Source organism: Vidua macroura, chromosome 1, assembly GCF_024509145.1.
Source record: "Vidua macroura isolate BioBank_ID:100142 chromosome 1, ASM2450914v1, whole genome shotgun sequence".
Classification (NCBI taxonomy): Eukaryota; Metazoa; Chordata; class Aves; order Passeriformes; family Viduidae; genus Vidua; species Vidua macroura.
Genome location: NC_071571.1, coordinates 75094269 through 75118378, shown reverse-complemented (window position 1 = coordinate 75118378; position 24110 = coordinate 75094269). Strand labels below are relative to the sequence as shown.

The 24110-nt window shown below is 33.7% G+C and overlaps 1 protein-coding gene across 1 annotated transcript in view; it reads right to left on the bottom strand.

Annotated features, from left to right (window-relative positions):
- CDH9 (cadherin 9) overlaps positions 1–24110 on the bottom strand; it is a 65885-nt gene that overhangs the window by 27311 nt on the left and 14464 nt on the right. The window contains exon 2 of the mRNA XM_053986027.1: positions 17996–18290. Within this exon, the coding sequence (XP_053842002.1) occupies positions 17996–18290 (295 nt within the window). The remainder of the gene's footprint in view (positions 1–17995; positions 18291–24110) is intronic.

Here is a 24110-nt window from a genome sequence, read left to right as displayed (position 1 = left end):
CATCTAGAAGTTAAGAATCAAGAGTAATGTAGCTGTCCATCCCAAAAAAACCCAACCCAAAATATCTTAATCAGAAAAGGCTTTTTCTGTAGCCTCCTGATCTAGGCTCTGTCATGGGACTGGCACAGAAGTTTGAGTATGGTTATAGCAAACAAATGCACATTAATGTTCTTTTTTTTATTTTCCAGTGTACTGTTTCGGTGAAGAGAAAAAATGCTGAATTTGTTTTGAGCTAGTTTCTGTTTTTCCTTTTTTAGAACAGTTATTACAGGGCTTAGGGCAGTCTTTGGGAGACTTGTGTGTTTGTCTCATTGGAATGTCAGTCTTTGTTTTCTGAGGCTCAAGTGCCATATAATTATAGTTGCTGAGGAGAATACAGAAGATGTAACCATACAGAAACTTTTCATGCAGTGAAAAGATAGTATTACAAATCTCCTTCTTTCTGTTAAACTATTAGTACAACTGTGAAAAATTATCAACAAGAGTGTAGCCTCAAAAAATTCAATGTCAGCAGGCAATTAACTCTCTTTGCCAACTGTCTGCTGTGTCATAAAGAAGGATGCTCACAAATGATAAACAGTACTCATGCAAATTTCTTTCATGAGATAAGAAACTTCTCTTAGTTTTTTGGGTCAGAAATGACAGTGAAATAAAGGCAATGAAATAAAGGAACTCAATTACTGAATAATTGGTAAGGAGGCAAAACTTTTTAATCAAAGAAAAGTATGTCTTATCTTTATCCCACCTGAATGGTAGCCACAGTATGGTCTGTTCATTTATTTGTTTATTTTATAGTCTAGATTACCCCATAAGCAGCCTTTTACCACATTTGTCAGAGGAAATCAGCTTGATTTAAAGTACAAATGGGCTGTCTGGATGAATATAGCAGAAGTGAAGGAAACAAGTACAATCTGGGAAGAACTGGGAGTGGGGGAAGCTATTTTTGTGTTTACCTTTATTTCTCACTATCCAACTCTATTTTCAATGTGCAGTAAATTAAATTAATTTTTCAAGTGAAGTCGGTTTTTACCCTTGTGGTACTTGATAGGTAATCACTCACTCTTTATTTCAACCCATGAGCTTTTCCATTTTCTTTTCTCTCCCAGTTTTGTTGAGGAGGGAAGTGAGAGAGCAGTTGGGTGGGCTTCTGGCAGCCAGCCATGATCAAACGTGCCACAGAGTAAATTGGTGTGAAGGATGACACAGAAAATGTGAAAATAACTGCAATGACAGTCTAAGTAGTGATGACATCGCTCTTCTGCAAAGCCAAGTCTACTTCAACCCAATCCAACCCAGCAAGTCTAATCCATTTTAGGATGGTAACTAAATCTCAGAGTTCTCAAGAGGTATGTCTCCTTTTCCTTTTCCTTTCCCTTTTCCTTTTCCTTTTCCTTTTCCTTTTCCTTTTCCTTTTCCTTTTTCCTTTTCTCTTTTTTCTCTTTTTCTTTTTCTTTTTTTCTTGAGAATGGAAATTTAAGCACTTTGATAACATATATGGTGTATGATTTATGGGGTCCTAATGTAGGGGCAGCAAAATGCACAAGATAAATTTTTCAGGTAACCTGAGAGAAGACAAATCTATACTTAATCTGTGTAAGGAGTGCTTCTGCATGTGTTTGTGTATGCATAAAAATTCATGTAAGTGAATGTAAAAATGTAGAACCCAAAAAGGAAACCTATTAGAGTTAGAGACAACATCCCTTCATGTCTAGGAAGTGTCAGAATTGACGGTCACTAACACAGATTACTAGAATTCATGAAGAGTGAGCCATAAATTTGAAAAAAAAAAAAAAAACCACAACATTTGAAATGAGAGTGCTTTTATGAATTATGTTTAAAATGCTTTCTGTTCCTTTGTGCTATTAAGTGTTTGAAATAGTCCCTCTGGTATAATTAGGTCTCCAAGCATGATACCAGAGTCCACCACAAAACTGAAGTAAAGAGCTTGAGGAGGATTGTTGCAGTGCAAAAGAGGTCTTCCACTAGATGAGACAGGCACATATTTTTTCTATCTTTTCATATGAAGTCATGCTGTTCAGCATGCAACTCTTGTTCCTACTTGGCTCTTTTGGCTGATGTGAATTACAACAGCTTCTGCCAGTCAGGATATATCTGCATCTACTGGAAAATTTTAGTTTTACTGATAACTTGTTCTGTAACCTTTATTTTAAACAGTGTTCTCCATCTTTGGAGAAGAAAATGAGTAGATTATGTTGTTAGTAATGTGTGCTTCAAGATTCTACCATGAATGTTGGATAAAAAAATGACAGTGATTTAAATATCATTCAGAACCATGTCTCTCTTTTTTTTTTTTTTTTAAGGGAAATCTGTAACTTCAAAATGCATTTTAATTCTGACATTTTTTATAAAACTAGCATTTCAGAACAATTCAAACTTCTGATTTTGAGAAAAAATATGATGGCTTAGGCTTTAGTTGGCCAGTATAAAATATTCAAAAAGTTGTTTGAAAATAAAACAGTCTGAAAATGTTGAAACAGGATGTTTTTTTACATTATGAGACAGCTTCATTTCTATTTTTTTTTTCAAGTCGACTTCTGTCAAAACTAGCAATTATTGAAAAGTTCTGACTTTTACAGAGGACTTTTGCCTGTGTATGTGCAGAAAGTCTTTTTCATTTTCAGAAATAGAAGACCAGCTGGGGTAAGTGGAGAGGCAGGAAGGACTTTATCTCCCTAAACAAGAAGCTCTTATGCTTGTTTCCTGTTTTCAAACACAATGGCAATCTGCAGTTTGTCAAGTTTATTTACAGAGGGAAGATTTTAGAAGAGGGTTAATTTTACAAGTGAAAAAAATTTGGGTAAGCTCTGGAAAACCTCTGGAGGCAAAATTGGGAATTTTGTGTGTCTAGAAGCCTAAAGATGAATGGACACGTAGTTTGCTCAGACAATATTGCTCCCAGGATTATGCAGGTGTAGTGTGGAAATGCCCCTGCTGAAAACATGAGTGATATTTTAAGTGGGCTACAGAAATTTTGAGGGGTTTTAAACGACTTTTGTCTTTGAGAGCAGGTTGTTCTCTCTGGAGAGCAAATGGACAATGAACTGGACAAACTATGGAATAGGAGCTATGTGGCACTACCCAAACCTTAAAAGTTTAGGGAGGCATTGGGCTCACCACCAAGTGTCTCATTACCACATCAGCTGGATGACATCACTTCTGACTACTTGGTATGTAAAGGACAGGATTAAATAAGGTTAAGATACAACTCTTATATTTTGGTTGGAAGACGAATCTACTTAGAAAGCTAAAAGAATAGTGAACTGCAAAGTGAACTGTGGTCTTTTGTACGTGACCACAATTTAGTAGGGCTTTCACTAGACTGGTCTTCCTTTTCTATAGAAAGGGCCAGAAGGTTGGTAGCATGAAAGATTTTGTAGAACACAGGAAAAGAATGAATAAAAGCAGAAAAGGAGTAAGTTTTAACAGGTAAATAGATACATGATCCAAGGCAGAAGAGGAGTCAATGGGCATGACCAAGAAATAAAAAAATAGAGCCAACTTAGAACAAGTAAGCCACCTGAGGAGCTAGACTCCAAAGAGTAGTATCATTAAAATGGAAAAGTAGAAAGGACCTTAAAATGTAGTTCAGTCATATATATTGAGCAGAAATTTTGTAAAAAGACAAAAGAGAGGAGGTAAAAAGATGACATAAAAGAGGACATGCAATAAATAATTAATGAATTACATTTTGCCAAGTTTAACAATTTTTAATAATCTATTGCATAGTTATGAGGTGAAGCTTAATTTCACTTGAAAACATGTTGTCTTATTTTCATGTATCTTGTCTCACAAAATTTTTGATTGAGAAACCAACTATTGTACATGGTTACACTGCCCTTGTTTTTGATATCCACTGACCTCTAACCCAGGAATCACAAATTTTGCACCAGTGTGGTGTAGGTAAAGAGTCATTGCAAACCCTACTAATGTGACTGAAAGAAATTTGTGAGAGACTTAAGAAAATCAATCTATGCTGCTTACTGTAGCCTTACTTTCCCTCAGAACTACTTTTTCCTCTCCATTTCAGTCCACAGCAGTAAAAGCATATGGACCAAATTACTCATTTCAGAAATACGAGATGCTATTTTTCACACCTTTACTTCAGAAACAGTACTTTAGATTTTGTAAACAAAATGAGGAAACAATGCTCATAATTTATTGTGTCTGTTGCATTGGAATGGTTTGGGGTTTTGTTTACTGCATCTTTTCCTATGACAAAAAGAAACCCCATTTTAGATTGTGTTATGAGAGCTTGCATTAGAGCAGGAACCAAGTGCTCATGCTTGTCTCACCACACAGAGAGATGAAATGTGACTAAACTGTTCTGTCTATATTCTGCCTGCATTTGCCAGTGAATAAAATATGTACACCATTGTAACATAATGTCAGAAACTGAACTAGGAAAGAATGGCTGAAGCTGAACAAAGTCTCCATCACTCACCCTCCTGCCGTTTGATACCTTGATACAGTAACTTTAGTTTTCCTTTGGCAGTAATTGTAATTGTGAAGTGCATCAGATGCCCTGCATGAGAATTTGAAAAGCATTATGGATGCAATAACAAGTGGGAAACAGTAAAATGAAGGAGGAATAATTTGAAGGACTGGTGAGTGAACAACGCTGTGCAAGTTTATTCTTTTGTGAAGCTCCTTTTTCCCCTTCTCACCACAAAATCACTTCTGAAACAGTAATACTGGTGCAATCAAATGGCAGAGATGAAAAAGACAAAAGAGTAGTCAGTCTCGTTCAAGTGTTAATGTAAATTAGCGTTTACATTTCATTTTTCTGATGACTAAAGAGGTACAGTAAAAAATTATCTGCCATCCTTAATAAATGACCTGCATCTTAGAAGTCTTGATTTTGTTCAATACGCTGTACATCTTTACAATTAGAAAACATATTTTTTTAAGGCAGAATAAGTGTCTACAGTCTATGTTTAAAAATACACTAAATTCCAATTAAAATAATCACAGAATTATGCTCAAAATTTCAATTCAAAATAATGGTGAAATTCACCGGGAATATGTTTCTGGATCTGAAGCTGCTGTATGTACAGAGGGTTGATCCAACTAGAAGCAGCTGCTAATGAAATTGACATGTTGAAGGAGCCACAAATAATGCTGTAATATGGCCATAAATCACCCTGATTACTCCTAATATGCCCACAGGGGATGTGGAAATAGGCCACCTGTATGAACTAGTAGCTGCCCTCCATGACAGGTCAATCACAACAACTCCACAACTTGTTTCATCTTTAAACATGAGAGTGACAATTTTCACTCTATGACCCATCTTAATCTCTGGAATACTCCAAATGAGAGGAGCAACATTCATCTGCCTTTATGATTAAACATAGGAAGAGTTTACCCTGTTGATCCTATTAGAAGAAGTAGTTCATAAAGGCTGCGGCATGCTTAACTCTTGGTTAAAAATCCCTACTTCTAACCAACAATTTCAAAGAAGGCTTTAGTTTTATTTGTAAGTTTTTTTTTTGTTTGTTTGTTTTTTTTTTTTTTTTTAATTTATAGAATAATGGCTTAATCATATAAATGTTATTTCTTCACTACTCTTAACTTTCTCCATTCATGTAGTACATGTAGTACTGTAATACAGTAAAATGCTTTCTGCTTTGCCCTTTTCTCAAAAGTAGTTGTGGTCCTCCAATTTCTAAAGTGTTTACTTAAAAGAAAAAAAACAAGCTTAAACAGTCTTCAAAGTTTCAGTTCTGATGTACATGCCTGTACTGTTTTGTATTTTGCAATGCAACACTAAAAGTTATGATTTTTTATTTTTTGAGAAGGAGCAAGATAACTTTCTGCACTTATTTTTCATTTGCTTCTTTTTTGAGTTTATCTTATGTATCTTTTTATGAGTTTTTGAATTTCTATCTATGAATGAGAACTAGAATCTTAGTCTCATTTACATTATCAAAATTAGTGTATAATACAAATTAATGGGAACCTTTACAGAGCTTGTACTTTTGCCAGCTCTGCAAACAGGTGCATTTTAAAGTCACATGTGAATCTCTATTATGACGTGAGCAAGAACATAATTTTTGCGATGATAGGCTGGCCTTATCTTTATGTTACTTGCGGTTATTTTTGTCATCTGTTGGAACTCCTTTTTGGGTAGTGATAAAGTTTGTCTCTTTAAACATTAATGCAGCTGTGGAAAGAAGCAATTTCCATAAAAATGCAGTCAATGAAGTATTATGGCAGCCCTAAATTTGCATTAGTTTATAATATGTGATTCATGAAAATCTCTTGCTTCTGTGATGTTTAGGTACTCTAGATAGTGTCTGTTAAAATAACAATGAAGACCTATAATTTTGAGGAGAAATGGAGTCTAAAACAAAGCAAATTAATAAATTCCAGGGTTATCTCAATCATTTGCTTTTTAAAGTTACATTACTTAGAGTACCATTTTCACACAAAAGCAGAACACTTCTAGAGTGTACATGCATATGTATAATTAAATACAGATGTAAGTACATGCATATGTGTGGGTGTATTGGTGTAGGTATATGTCTAGAATATTAAGTAGGGCCAATCAAGAGTTTTTGCTATTATTATCTCTAGGCACTACATTTCCCTTCAAAAATGTTCAAATGCCTTAAGTATAATGTGTCAAAGGCAAAAGTGTTCTGCTAAGGACTGTTGAATTTTCACTATGTCTGCAAATCAAATGGAAGTTCATTGGTGATTTAGTGCAAGACTCTGCTCACAGTAAATGATTATGGGGACGATCTCATTTGGACATGTCAAACAGATAGGTATGTTTCTAGTTGAAAAAAATTAAAGGTGTTGACTACAAGTTACTTGCTTGGGAAATACTCTTAAAAAATGCCTGAGCCAACTTGAAAATGCTTAGAAACATGGTGATTTAGACTCAGTGAGAATTAATTTGGTATATGCATTTAAACAGTTTGTTTATTTTCTTCAGGTAGACACACCTTCCTGATAGCCAAGGTGTGTTTTAAAATCATAGTCATGAAGTCAGTATCAGTCTTCTGGACCATGAAATATAATATTATTTTTTAACCTTCCTCTCTCCTAAACATGTCTATGAACTAAAAAGGTGGCTATCCTTTAGATGTGTGGTAATTTCTTTTCACGACTGTCGCATATTTTGACTTTATGAGGAAATAAAGCTTTCAATTTTTTTTTACTGTGTACATAGCCTCATTTATCACAGGTTATTTATAATCTTTCTTGGAGTAGAATGAAGTAAGTGTTATTGAGCTGGCTTTCTGGCAGGAAGCGTTGATGAGAATTTGGTGTTTATTGGCAGTTAAATGCAAGATATTCACACATGTACATACTTTGGGGACATTAAGTTAGATTGTATTGTTCTGGTTTGGTGCAGGGGGTTGTCTGCTTTTAATCTCCAATTAGGTGTGAGCAATGTATTTTGAATATGAAGATGTTAACAACTTTCATACGGAACAAAACTGATACTTGTACAGATCTTAATCATTCTTGATCTTAATTTTACAGCATTACACATCTATGAGGTTGTAGGAAAAAGCTATTCTGGAAAGTGTTCTGAGGCATCTAGTAAGAGAGTACAAAATTAAGTAAATGTGAGCATCAGGATTTCTGTCATTGTGGAAACTTGCAGATGTACATTTTGCAAGACATTGAGAAAAATACCTGAGAAATGCTGCAATCTATTTGTTCTCATGCTTATTAAAAGATGAGTAACAGTGGGAATAATATCAAGTACTTTTCAAACAAGAAGTCAGACAAGAGAGTCCAGGATAACACTTTTCTTGCCTTCATTTTCTTGACTCTCTGAAGGCTGTATACGGTACAGAAAATTTCCAAAATGACTATATGATTGGTAAGAAGGAAAAATGCTCTTTTCTAACAGAATTCAAGCTGAAGTATTAATTGAACTAAGAAAAGCACATATGTAACTGCCATTCCTATAATTGATCTTCTGTGTTGCTATAACTTGCAATCAATTATCATACCTATTTTAATGATTTAATTGAAAAAAATAATATTTAAGTAATATATAAAACATATGTATCTAATGCACGTGTATATGTATATATAGGCACATTTTAAGTGAAAAATTTTCTTATTTAATAATATTGTGTCCATTATGGACAGATATTGTATCATACCTATTAAAGTGAATAGTGGACTTCTTAGGGGTAGGTAATGTTCTTTTCCTATGTTTTCTACTCTTGGACTGCTGGAATTCTGCATCTAAATAATTTTTAATTGAAGTGGTACTAATCAAACAGACTTACATGAGGTAAAGCTTTAACTTCCCAGTAAACCTACTAAAATTGAGGATTAGGGTGGAGTGAGATAGCTCACAAAAAGAGGTATAGAGGACAAATGAAGGTTTTGGAATCTAGAACTTTGTTTTGTGAGAGATTGATCTATTCAATAGGACTGCTATCTCTTTTGAAGACTGAAAATTATGTCAAAGCATATTTGTGTTCTCTCTGTGTAATTAGTTAATTTACATTTTTTTTGGAAAAAAATGTGTTTTATCTTGAACCAAATATGATCTGTTGTGTTTTATTTATATATTTTAGAGATTCTTAGAATTTATGCAGAAATCTGGTAGGGAAAAATAAACAAACCAAACCAAACCGATAGAAAAAACCCTCTCTCTATGTTTTAATTTCAAAATAAATGCTTGCAGGTGTTAGTGTGATTTAAAAAAAAATCCTCAACTTTACACTCAGCTGCATAATTTTAGCAACTAAGGTGTATACTGAGGCATTCAGAACACTGTCTTCTTTTAATAAAAAAACTGAAAATATTCTGCATTTAATAGATTAGATTAAGTAAGCATCCCAGATGGGCTTTAATTTTACAAATAATAGTAACTTTTAAAAAATTATACTTCGCAATGTAATTTGAAAAATCTCTTTTATGGCTACATATGAAAAAAAAAAAAAAATCTCAAACAGATTTACTTTTTATCTAGTTAATTGCAATTCTTGACTTAGATCTGTGTTCCCAGCCAACTACAGAACAAACACTTGAGAAATCCCGTTCTCAAAAATCATTTAAATGAAGAAAAGGTTTTTTTTCAGACACCTAAAAGTGCACATAAAGGAACATAATTACATGGTTTCAGAAAAGAACTCTGTGCATTAGCTTGATATAAAAAGTGACACTAATGTTAGCACTTTTAATGCATAATCTGTCCAATACTAAGCTGTTTAATTTAATGTCTGGCATATTTTAGTTGTAATGAAGGCTATAACACACATATGCCTCTGTTTGACATGTTCCTTCTGAAAAAGACACAGGGGTTCCTAATATTGGTGCTGTTAATTAGTGCCAGCTATTCCAGTCCTTAGTACCAGCATTTCACTTGCTGTAGGCTTCAATATGGTCCCATAAATGTGAGAAGGGTCTCACTGCAAGTCCTATTCTGTAGCATGTCTTAAAACTAGGAAGACTATTTGGTCATTGGTAGCTTCAAAGGCTCATAAGGGAATAAATTAGGTGCCTATAAAGTGGCATTGTGCATAGGAATTCTATTTACTGTGGCTCTGCGCATGGTTGTGAATAGTAACATGTTTATATCAAAGGATGTATAGAAGGGTGTATGTTAATATCAAGAGGTTTACACACTGGCTGAAGCAACATGCTGTTTCAGAATGTAAGTGATAATTTTGTTTTCAGATGTGAAGCCATGAAAGATGAAAGGGTTTAACATCCAGTCACAGGGACAGCATCTCTAATCAGGCAGACCACATCCCATTGTATTGCCCTGCAGTGTAAGCAAAAGTGCTGATGTCAAGAATCCAGGAGCATTATGCATTTGTTCACAGATTGTGGTGTTATAGCCAAAAATCTAATGAAATAAAAGTAAGGAAAATTAATGCATAAAAAAATATTTAGTGTAGGTATGAGTCAGGAACTTGTAATGCTAGTTTCAAGCAGAAATTTAGAGATGCTCAGGTCTCTATTTTGGGGGAGGGGGTGTTTAGTGTTTTGGGTTTTTTTGTCCTTTTTTTTTTTTTGTTTTGTTTTGTTTTGTTTTGTTTTGTTTTGTTTTGTTTTTCTTTTTGTTTTCAATGTACACAGATAATGAGGAATAATAAATTTGTTGTAATAATGTAGCCAGGCAAACAGTTTTGCAATGAGTCATTTCAAAGAGATAGAAAGGGGAGGCACATTTAACACAGACCAGGTCTGAACATTCCATTTGGCATGACTGTCATTCCAAGGCTGTCATTTCAATATCCATTGCTGCAGTAGCTGAACTTATTATGACATATCTATGGAGTAGAGCTGTTCTAGTATTCCATGAAATAGCAGGAAATTGAGTTTAAATGAGTTTGTAGTCAGCTTAAAACTGCATCTCCAAAATTTAGATCAATTAGTTGACGAATCCTAAAGTCCTGTATAGTGCTATAAAAGTCACACATTCTGCTTACTAATTGCTGCATTTGAACTTCTGGCACCTTCTTTCTTCCTATGAAAAATATTTTAGACCAGAACACTGTGAGAGGTGGAGGTCTAAGGGAGCTCAGAGGTAACAGACTGACAGTGAGTGGACAGTGGCTCAGTTCTCACAGGACAGAAATAGAAAAATTGTTAATACCTTCCTGTGTTAGCAGCAAACACAGGACATGTTACTTACTTTTACTTGCCAACAGCACTTATACAAAATCCCAATTTCTTGCAGCACCGAGTCAGCTGTTACTCATAGTGGGTGACTCAATGGTTCTGGTTTTCCCAGTGTGCTGCCTCAGATTTGTGGTGTCTTAATAAGAAATAAAACTTGTCCACATCTCAAAGGAAAAGAAAAAATAAGAAAGTGGGGAATCCTGTTTAGGTTAGAAGGATTTTGTAGCTGAAGAAAAATGGATATGTCAAGTGATTATTTAGCTGAGGTTAGACACTGCTGGATGAAAGAATCTCACCCGCTTTTACCTGCTATATTTTGCATATTCCTGCCACTTCCCTAACACTAGCTCTAGCATCTAACCTCATGTTATCTGAACCAGGGAAGAGAAGTAGTAGAAAGGGAATATTGATCTTGAACAATCCATCTTTATGATGATTTAGCTCCTTAAACTTTCTTCTTCTGGTTCAGAGGACAGTGGGAAAAAAATAAGAGATCACACCTGGGAGGGAACAGTGAGGAAAGGAGAAAAAGAGTGCCACTCCTTTTTCTGTAGCTTGAGATCTTATCTGCAATATTAAAATATTCTGTAAACTTTAAATTTGTGAATTATTTGAAATCTTCACAAAGATGTTACGGGTGTTTTCTATCTGGGCTTCTGTAAAGCCTTTGACATGGTCCCCCACAACATTCTTTTCTCTAAATTGCAGATAGAGGGATTTGATGGGTGGACTGGTAGGTCCATAATGAATTGGTAGGACAGTCACATCCAGTGTGTAGTTGTCAATGCCTCAGTGCTCCAATGGACATCAGTGACAAGAAGTGTCCCTCTGGAGTTTTTACTGGGACCAGTGTCATTTTATATCTTAATTAATTACATAGACCAAGGGATCAAGGGTAGCCTCAGCAAACTTGTAGATGACTCCAAGTGAGTAATATGATTGACACATCTGAATGACAGGATGCCACCCAGAGGGATTTGGACAAGCCTGAGAATTGCACCCACAAGAATCTAATGAGGATTAAGAAGACTAAGTGCAAGGGGGCTGCACCTGGATCAGGGCAACGCCCCATATCAACACAGGCTGAGGCAGGAACAGATTGAGCAGACCTGCCGAGAAGGACATGAGGGTGCTCGTGGATGAGAGATTGGACTTGACCCAGCAATGTGCACTCACAGAAAGCCAAACACATTCTGGTCTGCATTGACAGCATCTTGGTCAGCAGGGTGAGAGACAACCTGGAATGGTGCATGGGGATCTCTGGGATCCCCAGAACAGGAACAACTCTGACTAGTTGGAGGGAGTCCAGCGTAGGCCATGAAAAAGATTAGAGGGATGGAGCACATTTCCGATGGGGAAAGGCTGAAAGAATTGGAATTGTTCAGCCTGGAGAAGAGAAGGCTTCAGGGTTACCTGATTGCAGCCTTCCAGTACCTGGAGGAACCCAATAAGAAATAGGGAGAGAGACTATTCACAAGAGTCTGTAGTGACAGGACAAGGGGGAACTATTTCAAACTGAAAAAGGGTAGGTTTACATTACATATTAGGAAGAAATTCCTTAGTTTGAGGATGGTGAGGAACTGAAACAGGATGCCCAGAGAAGTAACCCCATTCTTGGAAGCATTCAAGGCTGGGTTGGATGGAGGTCTGAGCAACCTGATCTAGTAAAAGGTGTCCCTGCCCATGGCAGAGACCTAGATACCTTTAGGGTCCCTTCCAACCCAAGCTGTTCTATGATTCACATGTTCTGTGTTCTATGATATACACAATACATAGATATTAGTTTTAGATGTGATTACTTATATTGTATTTTAGGTGTTTGTTTTATCTTCACTCCGTAACAAAAAACAATAGTAGTTTTAAATGGATATTTAAGTTTTACAGAAATTATGCACATTGAATGTGGAACGAACAACATACAGGGAAATCCTAACAATTCTGTAACATCCAGCTTGAAATCAGTGGAGCTGTACAAACTCAAAATAATCTGATTAGAGTACCAGAGCTGTCATAAGTTCCTTGTAGACATCCTTTTTGCTAGGAAGATGCTATCCATATTATATACAGAGATAAATGTGTAGACAATGCATAGAATAATTTAAGGTAAAAATAATCAGGATTCAAATAAGATTCTTTTGGTGTTCCAGTGGTTTTCTTTTGAACATTGGAAATATGAAGTTTTAAAGCATCTATTCATACTACTCTTTTAGAGTTTTGCCTCATGCCAAATGCAAAATACTTATAAATATTTCCATATACTTTCCTAATAAAAATACTATACATGTTGTTAACAGACTTCATGCCCAAAAGTGAAAGGAAAAAACCCAAATATTGTAAAATTTTTTGAAAATATCCTGGAAAGATTTATGATTTTGACTACTTAATAAAAAGAGGGTTTTGACTTTTTACCTTGATGGCTTAAGAAAATGTTACTAGACATTAAACTCTTATTTTATATATTTTTATTTATTTCATAACAAATAAATTTTATTGCATGAAAATAAGAAAGAAATTAGGATAAAAATTCTGTATTTAAAAAGATTCTAACATTTACAAAGATCTTGAAATTCTTTACTTATAGTGGCTAATGCAAAAAGAAATATTGAAAGTATTCTAGTTACAGAATTTCTGCCATCATGCTTAGTTTGACTAAAAGGAATTCTAATTCTTTCTTGTAAAATATGAAGTTGTGGATAAAATATTTATTTGAAATGTATCTTTCTCTTAAAGCTAACTCAATAATTCATTTTAAAATAGAGTGTACATTAACAGAATTCAGAAGTTTTGCAAGTTAGCAAACTAGATTTTTAGGCTTGTGTCAAAGTCAAAACAGTCATTCATAGCTTCTTTTTATAAACATCTGAAACTAGGGAAAATATGCAAAGGAGAAAATATAAATATTTCCTGCTGAAACATGAAAGATGAGAGCTGCTTCTCTTTAGTTGTTTTTACACATCTGTAGACTAATGGTTACTGACATAAGCAAATTCAAAAATAGAAAATATCATGGTTACTGCATTTGGTTCATTTTCTTCCTTTCCTCTTTTTTTTTTTTTTTTTAATTTTTTTAACCACAAGGCCTAGTTGTTCTTCTATGAGCTTCCAATACAAAATAACTAACTGTTCTCGAGAAGTGCACTTGGGATTATGTGATGCTGAAAACCTGGTGTAACTAAAAATAATATCAGAATGGAGCGCAGTCTTACTTAAATGAAATAGTAGTCATGATGATTATAGATTCCCAAGAGATGCTATAGAAATATTTAACAATGATAATGGAACTTCTAAGAGAATCATTGTATAATTGGTGTTTCAGGATGTAGTACTGCACTCAAAGACAACAGCACAGTAATAAGAATGGTAATGTTAATGCATATTATCCAGTGTGTTTTACTGCATTCTCATCTTGCTTTTTATTCATGTGTATGTCTTTTACATATATATTTCATTTATATATTTTTATTTAGAATAGGTGTTTAATACAAGGCATGTTTAATCTTGCTATAATCCTCTACACCTCAGTTGAAAATGGCCATGTTTATATTTTGTACATAACTTTCTTCCTACAAACCCCACTGATCGGCTAAAGAAAAACTCTTTGATTATTTTCAATAAAAGTGATATAATGGAAAAATTGTATGCTCTAAATTTAACCATTTAAAATATGCTGTGCTGTGTAGAAATCGTCCTGTGTAGAAATCTTAAAATATGTTAGGTGTTTTTGGATAGAACTGTAAATTTAGAAAGTACCAGTTTGAAGAAATGACTGGTAAACTAAATTAGGCATTGTCTCTTTTCTTAATAGAATCAATGCAAAGGTTAAAAATTTGTTGTGAAATACTTATCAGCTGCATGCTGAAGAAGCTTAATGAGATAAAACTGGTAAGCCTTACTCATTAAAATTAGCAAAGCAGGTACAGAGGGATGTAATAATATTGACCTGGGTGCCAAAAGGGATTAACTACACAGGACATCTCATTGCTAACTTTGCTTTTCAAAAATTCTTAATAACTTTACTTGTAGCCTGAGAAAAGTGGTTTACTCAGTGAGGTGCTATGATAGTTTTGATTAGATTTTATTTAGGGTTTTTTTAGAAATTTTTCACTTGGAAAAATGCTTGGACTGATTTTATACTCATGTAAGCCTTGAAGATGAAATGAGTAATTTTAAGTGTGATCAAGGCTGTATTTTTCATTCTACATGAAGAGAAAATAAAAAAAATATCCATGATGTATAATATGTATTTAATTTCTCTGACATTTTTGGGGATTTGGATAGATAGCTCAGACTAGATCATGCTTGAAATCCACCAAGTCTTCATTGAGACATGGACTATACCTTAGAACTTTGGCATTCCATCAGTTTAAAATGTTGAATCTCTTTTTAAAATTTTCTTCTTTTATTATGTTTTGATTAACCTTTATGGGTCTTCCTAGCCTCTTTTTCTCATTTTTTAAAATTATTTTTTATTTAATCAATTTACTAAATCTGACATGATTGACAGGATTCTTCCAGTCCACTCTAGTATTGTTCAAAAATATAGCTACAGCAGTTATTATATTTTAGCACTTCAGTACGGAAGATGATTTTAATGAGAAGTTCCATGTTATTGAGTTTTAGAATGTTTTAAACTAACTTTCTCATTCAATTTTTTAAGTCAATATCAGTTTAACATGATTATTTCCATAAAATGTATCTGAAATGACTCTGCAGTCAGCTCACTTCAGTGGTTTTGATTACTCCCAGTACTAACTTTGCTACACAGCATTTTAGGTCTACCCATAACATGTTTGGAATGGATCCTATTTAGGCATAGCAGGGCTAATTTATATATAACTTGATGGCTGCACAAACAAGTGCACAAATAAGCATTCATATTTCCCCAGGGCTTGAATAGGTTGTGCTGAAAATCCACGTTATGCTTTCACTCTTCTTACTATCAAACTAGTTAAACATGACGGCAGTTTGCTTATTGCTACTGAAAATCACACATTCTGTCAGAGGTGTTGACTTACCATTTTCCCTTGTGTGTTCTAGACATAGTTATTCCAAGAAACAGTAACACACTGAGAAGTACATAGTATGATTTCAATTTGAATAACAGATATACACACAGCTGGAGACATTGCTAGTGATGATTCCTCTTCAATTTCTCAATCTTAGTGACATTTTCCTGGGCTTTCATAAATATCTGCTGTCATATTTGTTGGACTTGGCAAACATAATAAATATAATAGTTAAGAAAAAAAAAAAGTGGTTTGAGACAAAAAATTGGGAAGACATAAAAAGTTGAAAGAAACTGGGATTTTCCTGCAGATTTTTGACCTGCTTTCATGAGTGTATCTATTTTTATAGTGTGTATAGTGCAACCATATAGTGATTTCCAGTCAGAAAACTTCATTGATTAGATATGCAAGAATCTCTAAAAATATCCCTCATAATATCAAGTGTTTATGTAGGAAGTGCAGGAATACTTTGACTTTTTCATTTCAGTTAGTCTTAATAAAGATGATCACTTATGACTGAAATTCAGAAATATAGAGTATCTGTTTCTAGAATGGACTGGTCTGGATTTGGGTTCTCGTTCTATTCCACTTAAAAAAAAATTACAAACTTACTTTTATTCATTCAAATTCAAATGATAAAAATTCCCATTCCAGTGGTTTTTATATTCCTAAATGCCAATTAAATGTCAACTAAACAGAGGAAAGCGTAACTTCCTTTTTTCTTCATATTAGAAGCCAAAGGACATTTTTTACGGTTTATGTCCCTTTTCTTAAGGAAAAATACACAAACTCTTCTTCAAAGTATGGACACTCCACCAGCTTAAAGTACAGTATGCTGTCATCCTCTTAATCAAATATAAACATTTCATAGACTTATTATTTCTCAGGCAGTGCGCAAGCACTGGATCATATTCACTTCTCTTTTATTCATGACTCTCCGTTGACTCTAATAAAGTTGGACTAAATGATAATGTTAAACATGAACATCATTTCTTTCCCTATCTATTCCCATAGAGTTCCTTCCTTACAAATATATTTCAAATTAAATATTTGGCAGACAGGTGATCTGCCAACATTTTTCTTTCAGTGATTATCAGCAAAGTAAATTTTGAATGAAAAGGATGACTCTGTTTTTCATATATCTTTAAAAGAAGCATACTTGGGCTCCTCACATTACACATGGTAGTGTATTTGTTCCTTTCTCATGCTTACAAAATATTATTTTATTATTATAAAATATTTTGTAAGCACATTATAAATTATTTTATTTTATAAAATAAAAAAGGTAGTATTTATACTCATGTTTGTAAAATAAAATCTAATTCTGTTTTATTTCTTCTAGTGCTCTCAGAGACATTAGCTTCTGGGAATTATTTTGTGCAGATACATATTAATCACAAGATTATTTTTTGTGTGTTTTATTGTCTCTCTTAACAATGCCATCATCCACAGCTGATTTTGCAAAACATTGCAGTAAATAATGAAAAGTAAATAACTATTGAGAATTTTTCTGTTAGTTGTTTGCCATAGCCTAGGGATTTTACGTTTACTTATCTTATGAGACAAACTGTCTCTGCTGTAAAAAAGTGGATTATTTAGGTAATCATGATAACTTCTGATGAATGTATGTTGATGAATATTATCTATCACTTTATATATTTGAACAAAACTCAGAGAACTCTTTTCCTGTTATACTGTATTTCTCACATCTACTGTAACTCCACATTTTTACTTTTCATTTCAGCAGTTATAAATAGGTGTAAGTTTTTACACATAAAGGCAAATATAATAATATTATGATATTCAAAATATATAATAATATATAATATAAAAAGGCCATATTAAAACATACAAGCAAACAAACAAACAACCTGTCAACAAGAACTACCAATACTGATAAGAAAAATAAGGAAAAAAATTGTAAAAACATATTTTTCATCATTTTGATGTATTGATTTACATACTTACTCACTTAAAGTTGTTTCTGTCTAAAGGTACAAAAGCTCTTGGTAAATTAGACCTTAAAATACAAAAACTCTTTATGCAAGTGTTAGCGTCAGCTGTGATAAAACCATGTAGTAACTGATGAGACAGCCATACATGCTGCATTTCTTGGTGGTTCGAGTGGGCTTGAAAGAGTAAAGAGTGGCTTATAGCATGGAGAAAGAATTAAAAAGTGGATAAAGATGAAACAAATGAATAAAAGCAGAAACCAATTATTTATGGTACATTGCTGGCAACAGAAATTGTTCCATGAATATTCAGAGCAGCTAGTGGCAAATGCCTCAAATAGTAAATTACTTATAAATTCCCAATCAGCTCAAGTCTTTTAGCATTTTACATAAGGAGTTTTTACCTACCAACTCCAGACATCTCCGGAATACTTGCGGTGTACATGTCCTTGGTGAATTTTGGTTCATTGTCATTGATATCGTGGATTTTAATGATAAATTCAGACTCTGGCTCCACTTGTCTTCCAGTTTTTCTGTCTATAGCCTTGGCACGTAGCACGTACAGGGACTTTTCTTCTCTGTCCAATTTCTTTGCAGCATGAATATCTCCTGTATTTTCATCTATAATGAACAGACTGCCAGCCCCATCTCCTGTTAATATGTATTTTAAATTTCCATCTCCTTTATCTTGGTCAGTGTGTAGCTTCAGAGAGGTAGAAAAGAAGAATTTTATAAATACATGTATTGTTATTACAGATCAAATAATTCAGCATATATGAATAAGTCTGTACAATCTTGACTATAATTGGGGTCAGTAGTGGTTATCTTCTGTCAGTCTGTTGGAAAAATTGAAAATTTAGTGTTCAGTCATAAACAAAAAATAGCTGCAAACAAACCCATAAGGACAGAGGAGGATGTAGAGGTTGTTGAAATACTATTTTAAATAACAAATCTATAATAAAAAATGTATTTCTTTGAACAGCCTGACCAGAAACTACCAGAATTCTCCTTTTAGAAGATGACAGGGACTGTAAAACTCCCGAATTTCTATTTGTAAAATAACTCTTGCCTTCTATTTGCTGGTTGTTGGTAAGGCAATCAGTTACCTTGAAACAAAATAGAAGAAATGAGTTTTAAGGGTTAGAGATTCTGAACTTCCCCAAATCACCTATAAATGTTCTGATTTAAGTAACTTATATTTCTAGTTGTATTGTTTTCTTATTTTATTTTTTTAAGGAACATCTTACCTCTGTTGATTACTTCCTCCTTTCTAGTCCTCTCCACACAGAAGAAATAATTTTCAAGAACACTAGGAGGTAAATATTCAAAGCATAGAGAGGGCTTTAACAATCTTTTTCCTACTCAACCTCTTTGTAAGAGTTCAAAACATTGTCCCTGTGAACTTATAGGCACTGGTTAATTTGCCATACAGAACCATTATAAAAAAGTGTATAAAACCAAAATCAAAACAAGACATTGAAGCTTACTCAGGCACTAGAAATTCTCACATAATGCACCTCTTCAGGAGTCTATTCCTCTTATTTTGTTTACATGGATCTGTAGTTCATTTTAATGAGCTTCTGCAGTAAATTTTTCCTTATATAAATCCCTACAGTCACATGTGGCCACAAATTTGTGACTTGAGTGCTTCTTAAGCATGGACAGAGAGAATCTTACCTTGGCATGTTTTCTACTTCTCTGAATAGAAAAATATAGTATATCAACAACCTGGGAAAATATTGTTCAGTATCAATAATGATATTAGTCTAGAGAGTCACTAGAATAATACATTTATTTTTGCCACATCTTGCCTTATTTCTGTATTCCTGTCATTCCTCCATGTTTCATAGATGAGACATTGAACATTTTTATTATTCTACCTGTATGAAGAATGATTGCAATAGATTTTTTCCAAATTATTCACTTTAATTTTTCCTCTCTTTTAATACTGTATCATAACACTAGTCACCAAATACTATCTGATTACTGTTTTGGTCTTTCAGAGATAAGACTGGATGAGATAGCCATCCAAGATAGGTTATCTCATAGTATGTTTTAGTACCTACTGTGTTCAGTGTCTATCCGTAATAAATACCTGTGAAAATTATTAACAATTGCATGGTCATCTGCTAAAAAGAGGTTCTATACACTAAAAGGTGCCGATGAATAGCAGGCTGTAAACATAAACATTACGAGCTTGCCAACCTCATTTTGACTGCTCGTATGAGCAACTCTGCTGGTCATCAACCAGGGTCTACAACCTTTTGAAAGGTACAACAATAAGCAAGTGGTGGGAGCAGTGATTTTTTCTATGCTAACAAGTGGTTCTGATAAAAAATCATATCTGTCCATTGCCATTCCGTTACCCACACACCCTCTAGAGATTTGTTTATTTTATCCATCTGTTCAAATTATCTACAAAGATATCAAGTAACTCAAACTGTGATAGGTATTTTAAGCTTCCTACTTGTCTCAAGTTTCTACCAAATAATAGAATTTTCAAGCATGATAAAATTGTGACTAGAATGTGATTTCCTAGCAATGAAGAATTCTACCACCTATTGACAATTTACTATTAGGAAGTACTACAAGTAGGCTTGCAAGCCATCACTTATCCTAAATGTGACAATTTCTAATTCCTATGTATGTTTTGTTTTGCTTTTCATATTAGAGGAATCTCCATTTATCTGTGAAGCAATTTTGCAACATCATAGCTTGTGAAAAAGAAAAGGGACCATTTTCATATATAAAAATAAATAAAATAAAATTTTATCTGGCATCCTATAAAAATACAATACTAGTTGTGTAAAACAGAACAATCAAGCCATCTTCTTACTATTTAGAATTATATAAATACAAAATATGCTTTCAACTTCTGAGACAGAATAACTTCAAATAAGATTGGGAAGGTTTATGCAAAATCAGTATACTGATATATATGTATTTTTTAAGGGACACCGCAATGTAATTTTGACTAATCTATACTGTTTTTTGATGAATAGCAATCTTCTATGAACCGCTTAAATATTTTGAATTTGCAATATAAAATACAATTCCAGCTTTTCAAATGTTAATTATTCTACATAAAGTTCTACAGAAAATTGCCTGCAGTAAATCACATGCAAAAAAGTGGTATGTTATAATAATAATGCCTTTTTATTGACTAAAACCAAGTAACAAGGACAGAAAAAATTTCTAATTCTTGTTTCTAGTTACAGTAAATAAATTTACATACAAAATAGTTTGTGGATTTTTTTTCATTAGTAAACTGTTTAGGTATGTTAAAGAGGCTCAGATGTTCAAATTGGAAAAATAATATTAATACATGTGATCTGAAGTGATCCTTGACTGCTGTCATTTCCCTCTACCTTTTACAGACTCAGGAGGTCTGGGAATGCTCACCATTCACAGAAAACAAAACATCATTCCTGTTATTTATTCTACATGACCTTTCTCTAATTGGATTGGGGTAGGTTAGAAAGCAAAAACTTCACATGAGTGGAACACAAACTTTTCAAACCTTTCCATTCTCATATCACAAATTAATCATTCTGCATATCAGAACCATGAAACACTTTGATAAATGAAAAAAACCCATGACCAACACCCCCCCAAATCAAACCTACAAAGAAAAATCCAAACAAACCCCGCTCAAAAATCCCAAATAAAAGCAGATAATACATTAGATTTCTTAATATGTATATATAGTACATAGTGGCCACTGATAACAAATGCCATCCCCATTAATTCATTTGAAACATGTTGGAACGAAAATATAATCCAGATACGCTGTTGAGTATCTGGATTTCTTAATATTCCTTTGCACACATTTCTCTCTTTGTAGTCTTCTGTGTGACTGGCTAAAAATTTCTCAACACAAATTTTCCTGTAGATCCTCAGAGACAAAGATATTAGTAATGATTAGGGGAATTACAATCATCTATGTTTTTAACATTGTATGTCTTATAAATATGGGCATACTTATAAATAGTCTCACAATCTTTTTTTTTCTTTTTTTTTACCTAGATAAAGTGTGCCTCTCAAATTAGTCTGTCTATCCAGTTTTGTGAACTGAATTTTTATGTGACGTGATAATTGAAATCTTGATATTCTCAAAAGTCTTGACATAATTTTACATGGATCACTGTTACTCTATTTTTCAATAAAAAAAATGAGTAAGCAAGCAGAGATTATTTCAGTGCTCTGTAGCATAATTCTATTTTCCCTAAATCAAGTACCTTGCTCCACCAGTTTACACTTCATCTTTATTTAGTACTCAATATTTATCAAAAAAGGTGTTTATGGCACATAAATTCTTGGTTTTAGGCAGTATTTCATTTGACTGGGCATTCTTAGTATGTCTGAGGCTAATTCATGACTTCTCTCAAAAGTGCTGTTATTAGACAAGACATCAGTATTCATTAGACAAGATATCAGTATTCTTTGAAGTGAAAATATATCTCAAATTGTTAAGTTCAGGAATTGGTATGGAATGTCAAACAAAATATAGAGTAAAAAAAAAAATTGAATACTACCTTAGAAAAGAGTTCCTTAAACATCTATGCTTCTTATTAATTCAGTTTTAATTAACTAAATTTCCAGTAAACTGCAGCCGATCTCATTCTTAACTGTTTGTAATAGACAGTAACTCTTTACAAGTTAGGCAGACATATAATCAATGGAAGAGGAGAGAATCAATGGACACAGTTAATAAATTATATAGTGAGATGAATGCATTTTCCGCATTGAGAAGCAAGAATTTGCCGGACTTCGTTTAGATTTCATTTTATTTGCAGTTTACTTCTGTACAGCTATTGTTGCAGAAGAAAAGGAGAAAAAAGAGCAATAAGAGCTACTTATTACTAATGATGGTTATTAATAAATACAGTGAAAACACCTATATGGTTGCCTAAATTCAGAGAAGAGGTATAATCTCCTTTGTGGCGAGGGGAGAGGACAGACCCATGTTTATGTTGTGATAGGCACTCTGCTAATGCTTACAAATTAGGAGGTTTACAGTGTACCTCTGTATTTTGGTATAGAAAAAGGTCTATTACTGAGAGAGAGATCTGTATCTCTTACCTCCACTGCCTCCACCCACGCAGTTGTCTCCTGCAGAGGAATCCTGATGTCTTGTGGTCTATTTGCCTGAAAATGTTTTCTAGTAGGAGTGAACAATTTTCTTTCCTTACCTTTATAGTGAAGAAAATACAGTAGGGAGTTGCTGTGGGCAAACAAACTCTTTGGTGGCATTAAATTGGTATATCTGCATATTTTAGGGAGATGAAGACCAGGCTAATTTCCACATTGTCCTGTGACACTACTACCAGAACACAAGTGAACACCCTCTTAAAGGATATGTTGATGAATCAGAATTGCATGGAGCAGCAAAGTTAGAATAGAGATGCACATGGGATGGTGAAAAGGTGCAGAGTTTTAAAGTCAGAAATATTATAAAAGGGGGAGGAAGTGTTCAGATGTTTCATAAACTTGAAGCATTATATTAATAGCTCTATAGCTAGAAAGTGTTGAGGTTTGATTGCAATGTGCCCAGACCTCCTGGCACTGGGATATGTGTAGAGAAAGAATATTAGACTGTACATGGCATGATCTATCAATCTGAACAATGTTACTAGCTGTCAGATTTAGTATGATTCTTTGAAATATCCTTATATCTGTTTAAATTTTAAAACACTAAGTATTATAGCAAGCAATGGGAAGGGACGTGGAAGCATAAGCTATTAAGGTGTGTCCAAAATTTGTAGGATTCTTCAAACATCTTTTAATCATAGTTTTTATCTAAAGCTCCTGGCCTGAGGGAACAAACATGCTAAGTAAAGGAAAATGTGTGTATATTTCTTCTAGAAAGCCATGTGTCTATTTACATCAAATTTCTATTCATATATGGTGATTATACGATGCTATTAATTCTGAAACTGTGAAACAGAAAGAAATTGAGTTTTCCAAATTATGCCAGTATGTATTAAATCACAAATTGATTTGAGCCTGGGAATTTGACTATAATTATTGTTCTTAGCTTGCTCAAATTAAAGAAGGTTGTGTATACAGAGGTAGGAAAGAAGATAGTATTTGTGAAAAAGGATAAGTATTACTTGAAACAAAATAATTTCATTCTAATCAAAAAATGAAAGTGGTGTGCTAGAAATAAGGGCTGGTATCATCTCAGCCAAACCTAAAATCTCACACACAATGAATTGAGTGCTACTGACAGGCAGGATATTAACTAATGCCCCTACTGTATCATTTCAGACCTATGTGAGATCCACAGCAGTTGGGATACAGCATCAAAAGCAGCTCAGCCAATATTCTTTTTCATTTGCATTTTAAGTAATTAAAAACTCTAAAGACATCTTAATAGCTGCAGTAGTTCTTCAGTGTGGATTCAAACAGCAGTACATGCATTGCTTTAATTTCCTATTTATGTGTGTTTAATCAAAAGTTTTATGTATGTGCTAAATGGCAATGTATTTACCTGACTTGAATTTGTGACATCAGCACAAAC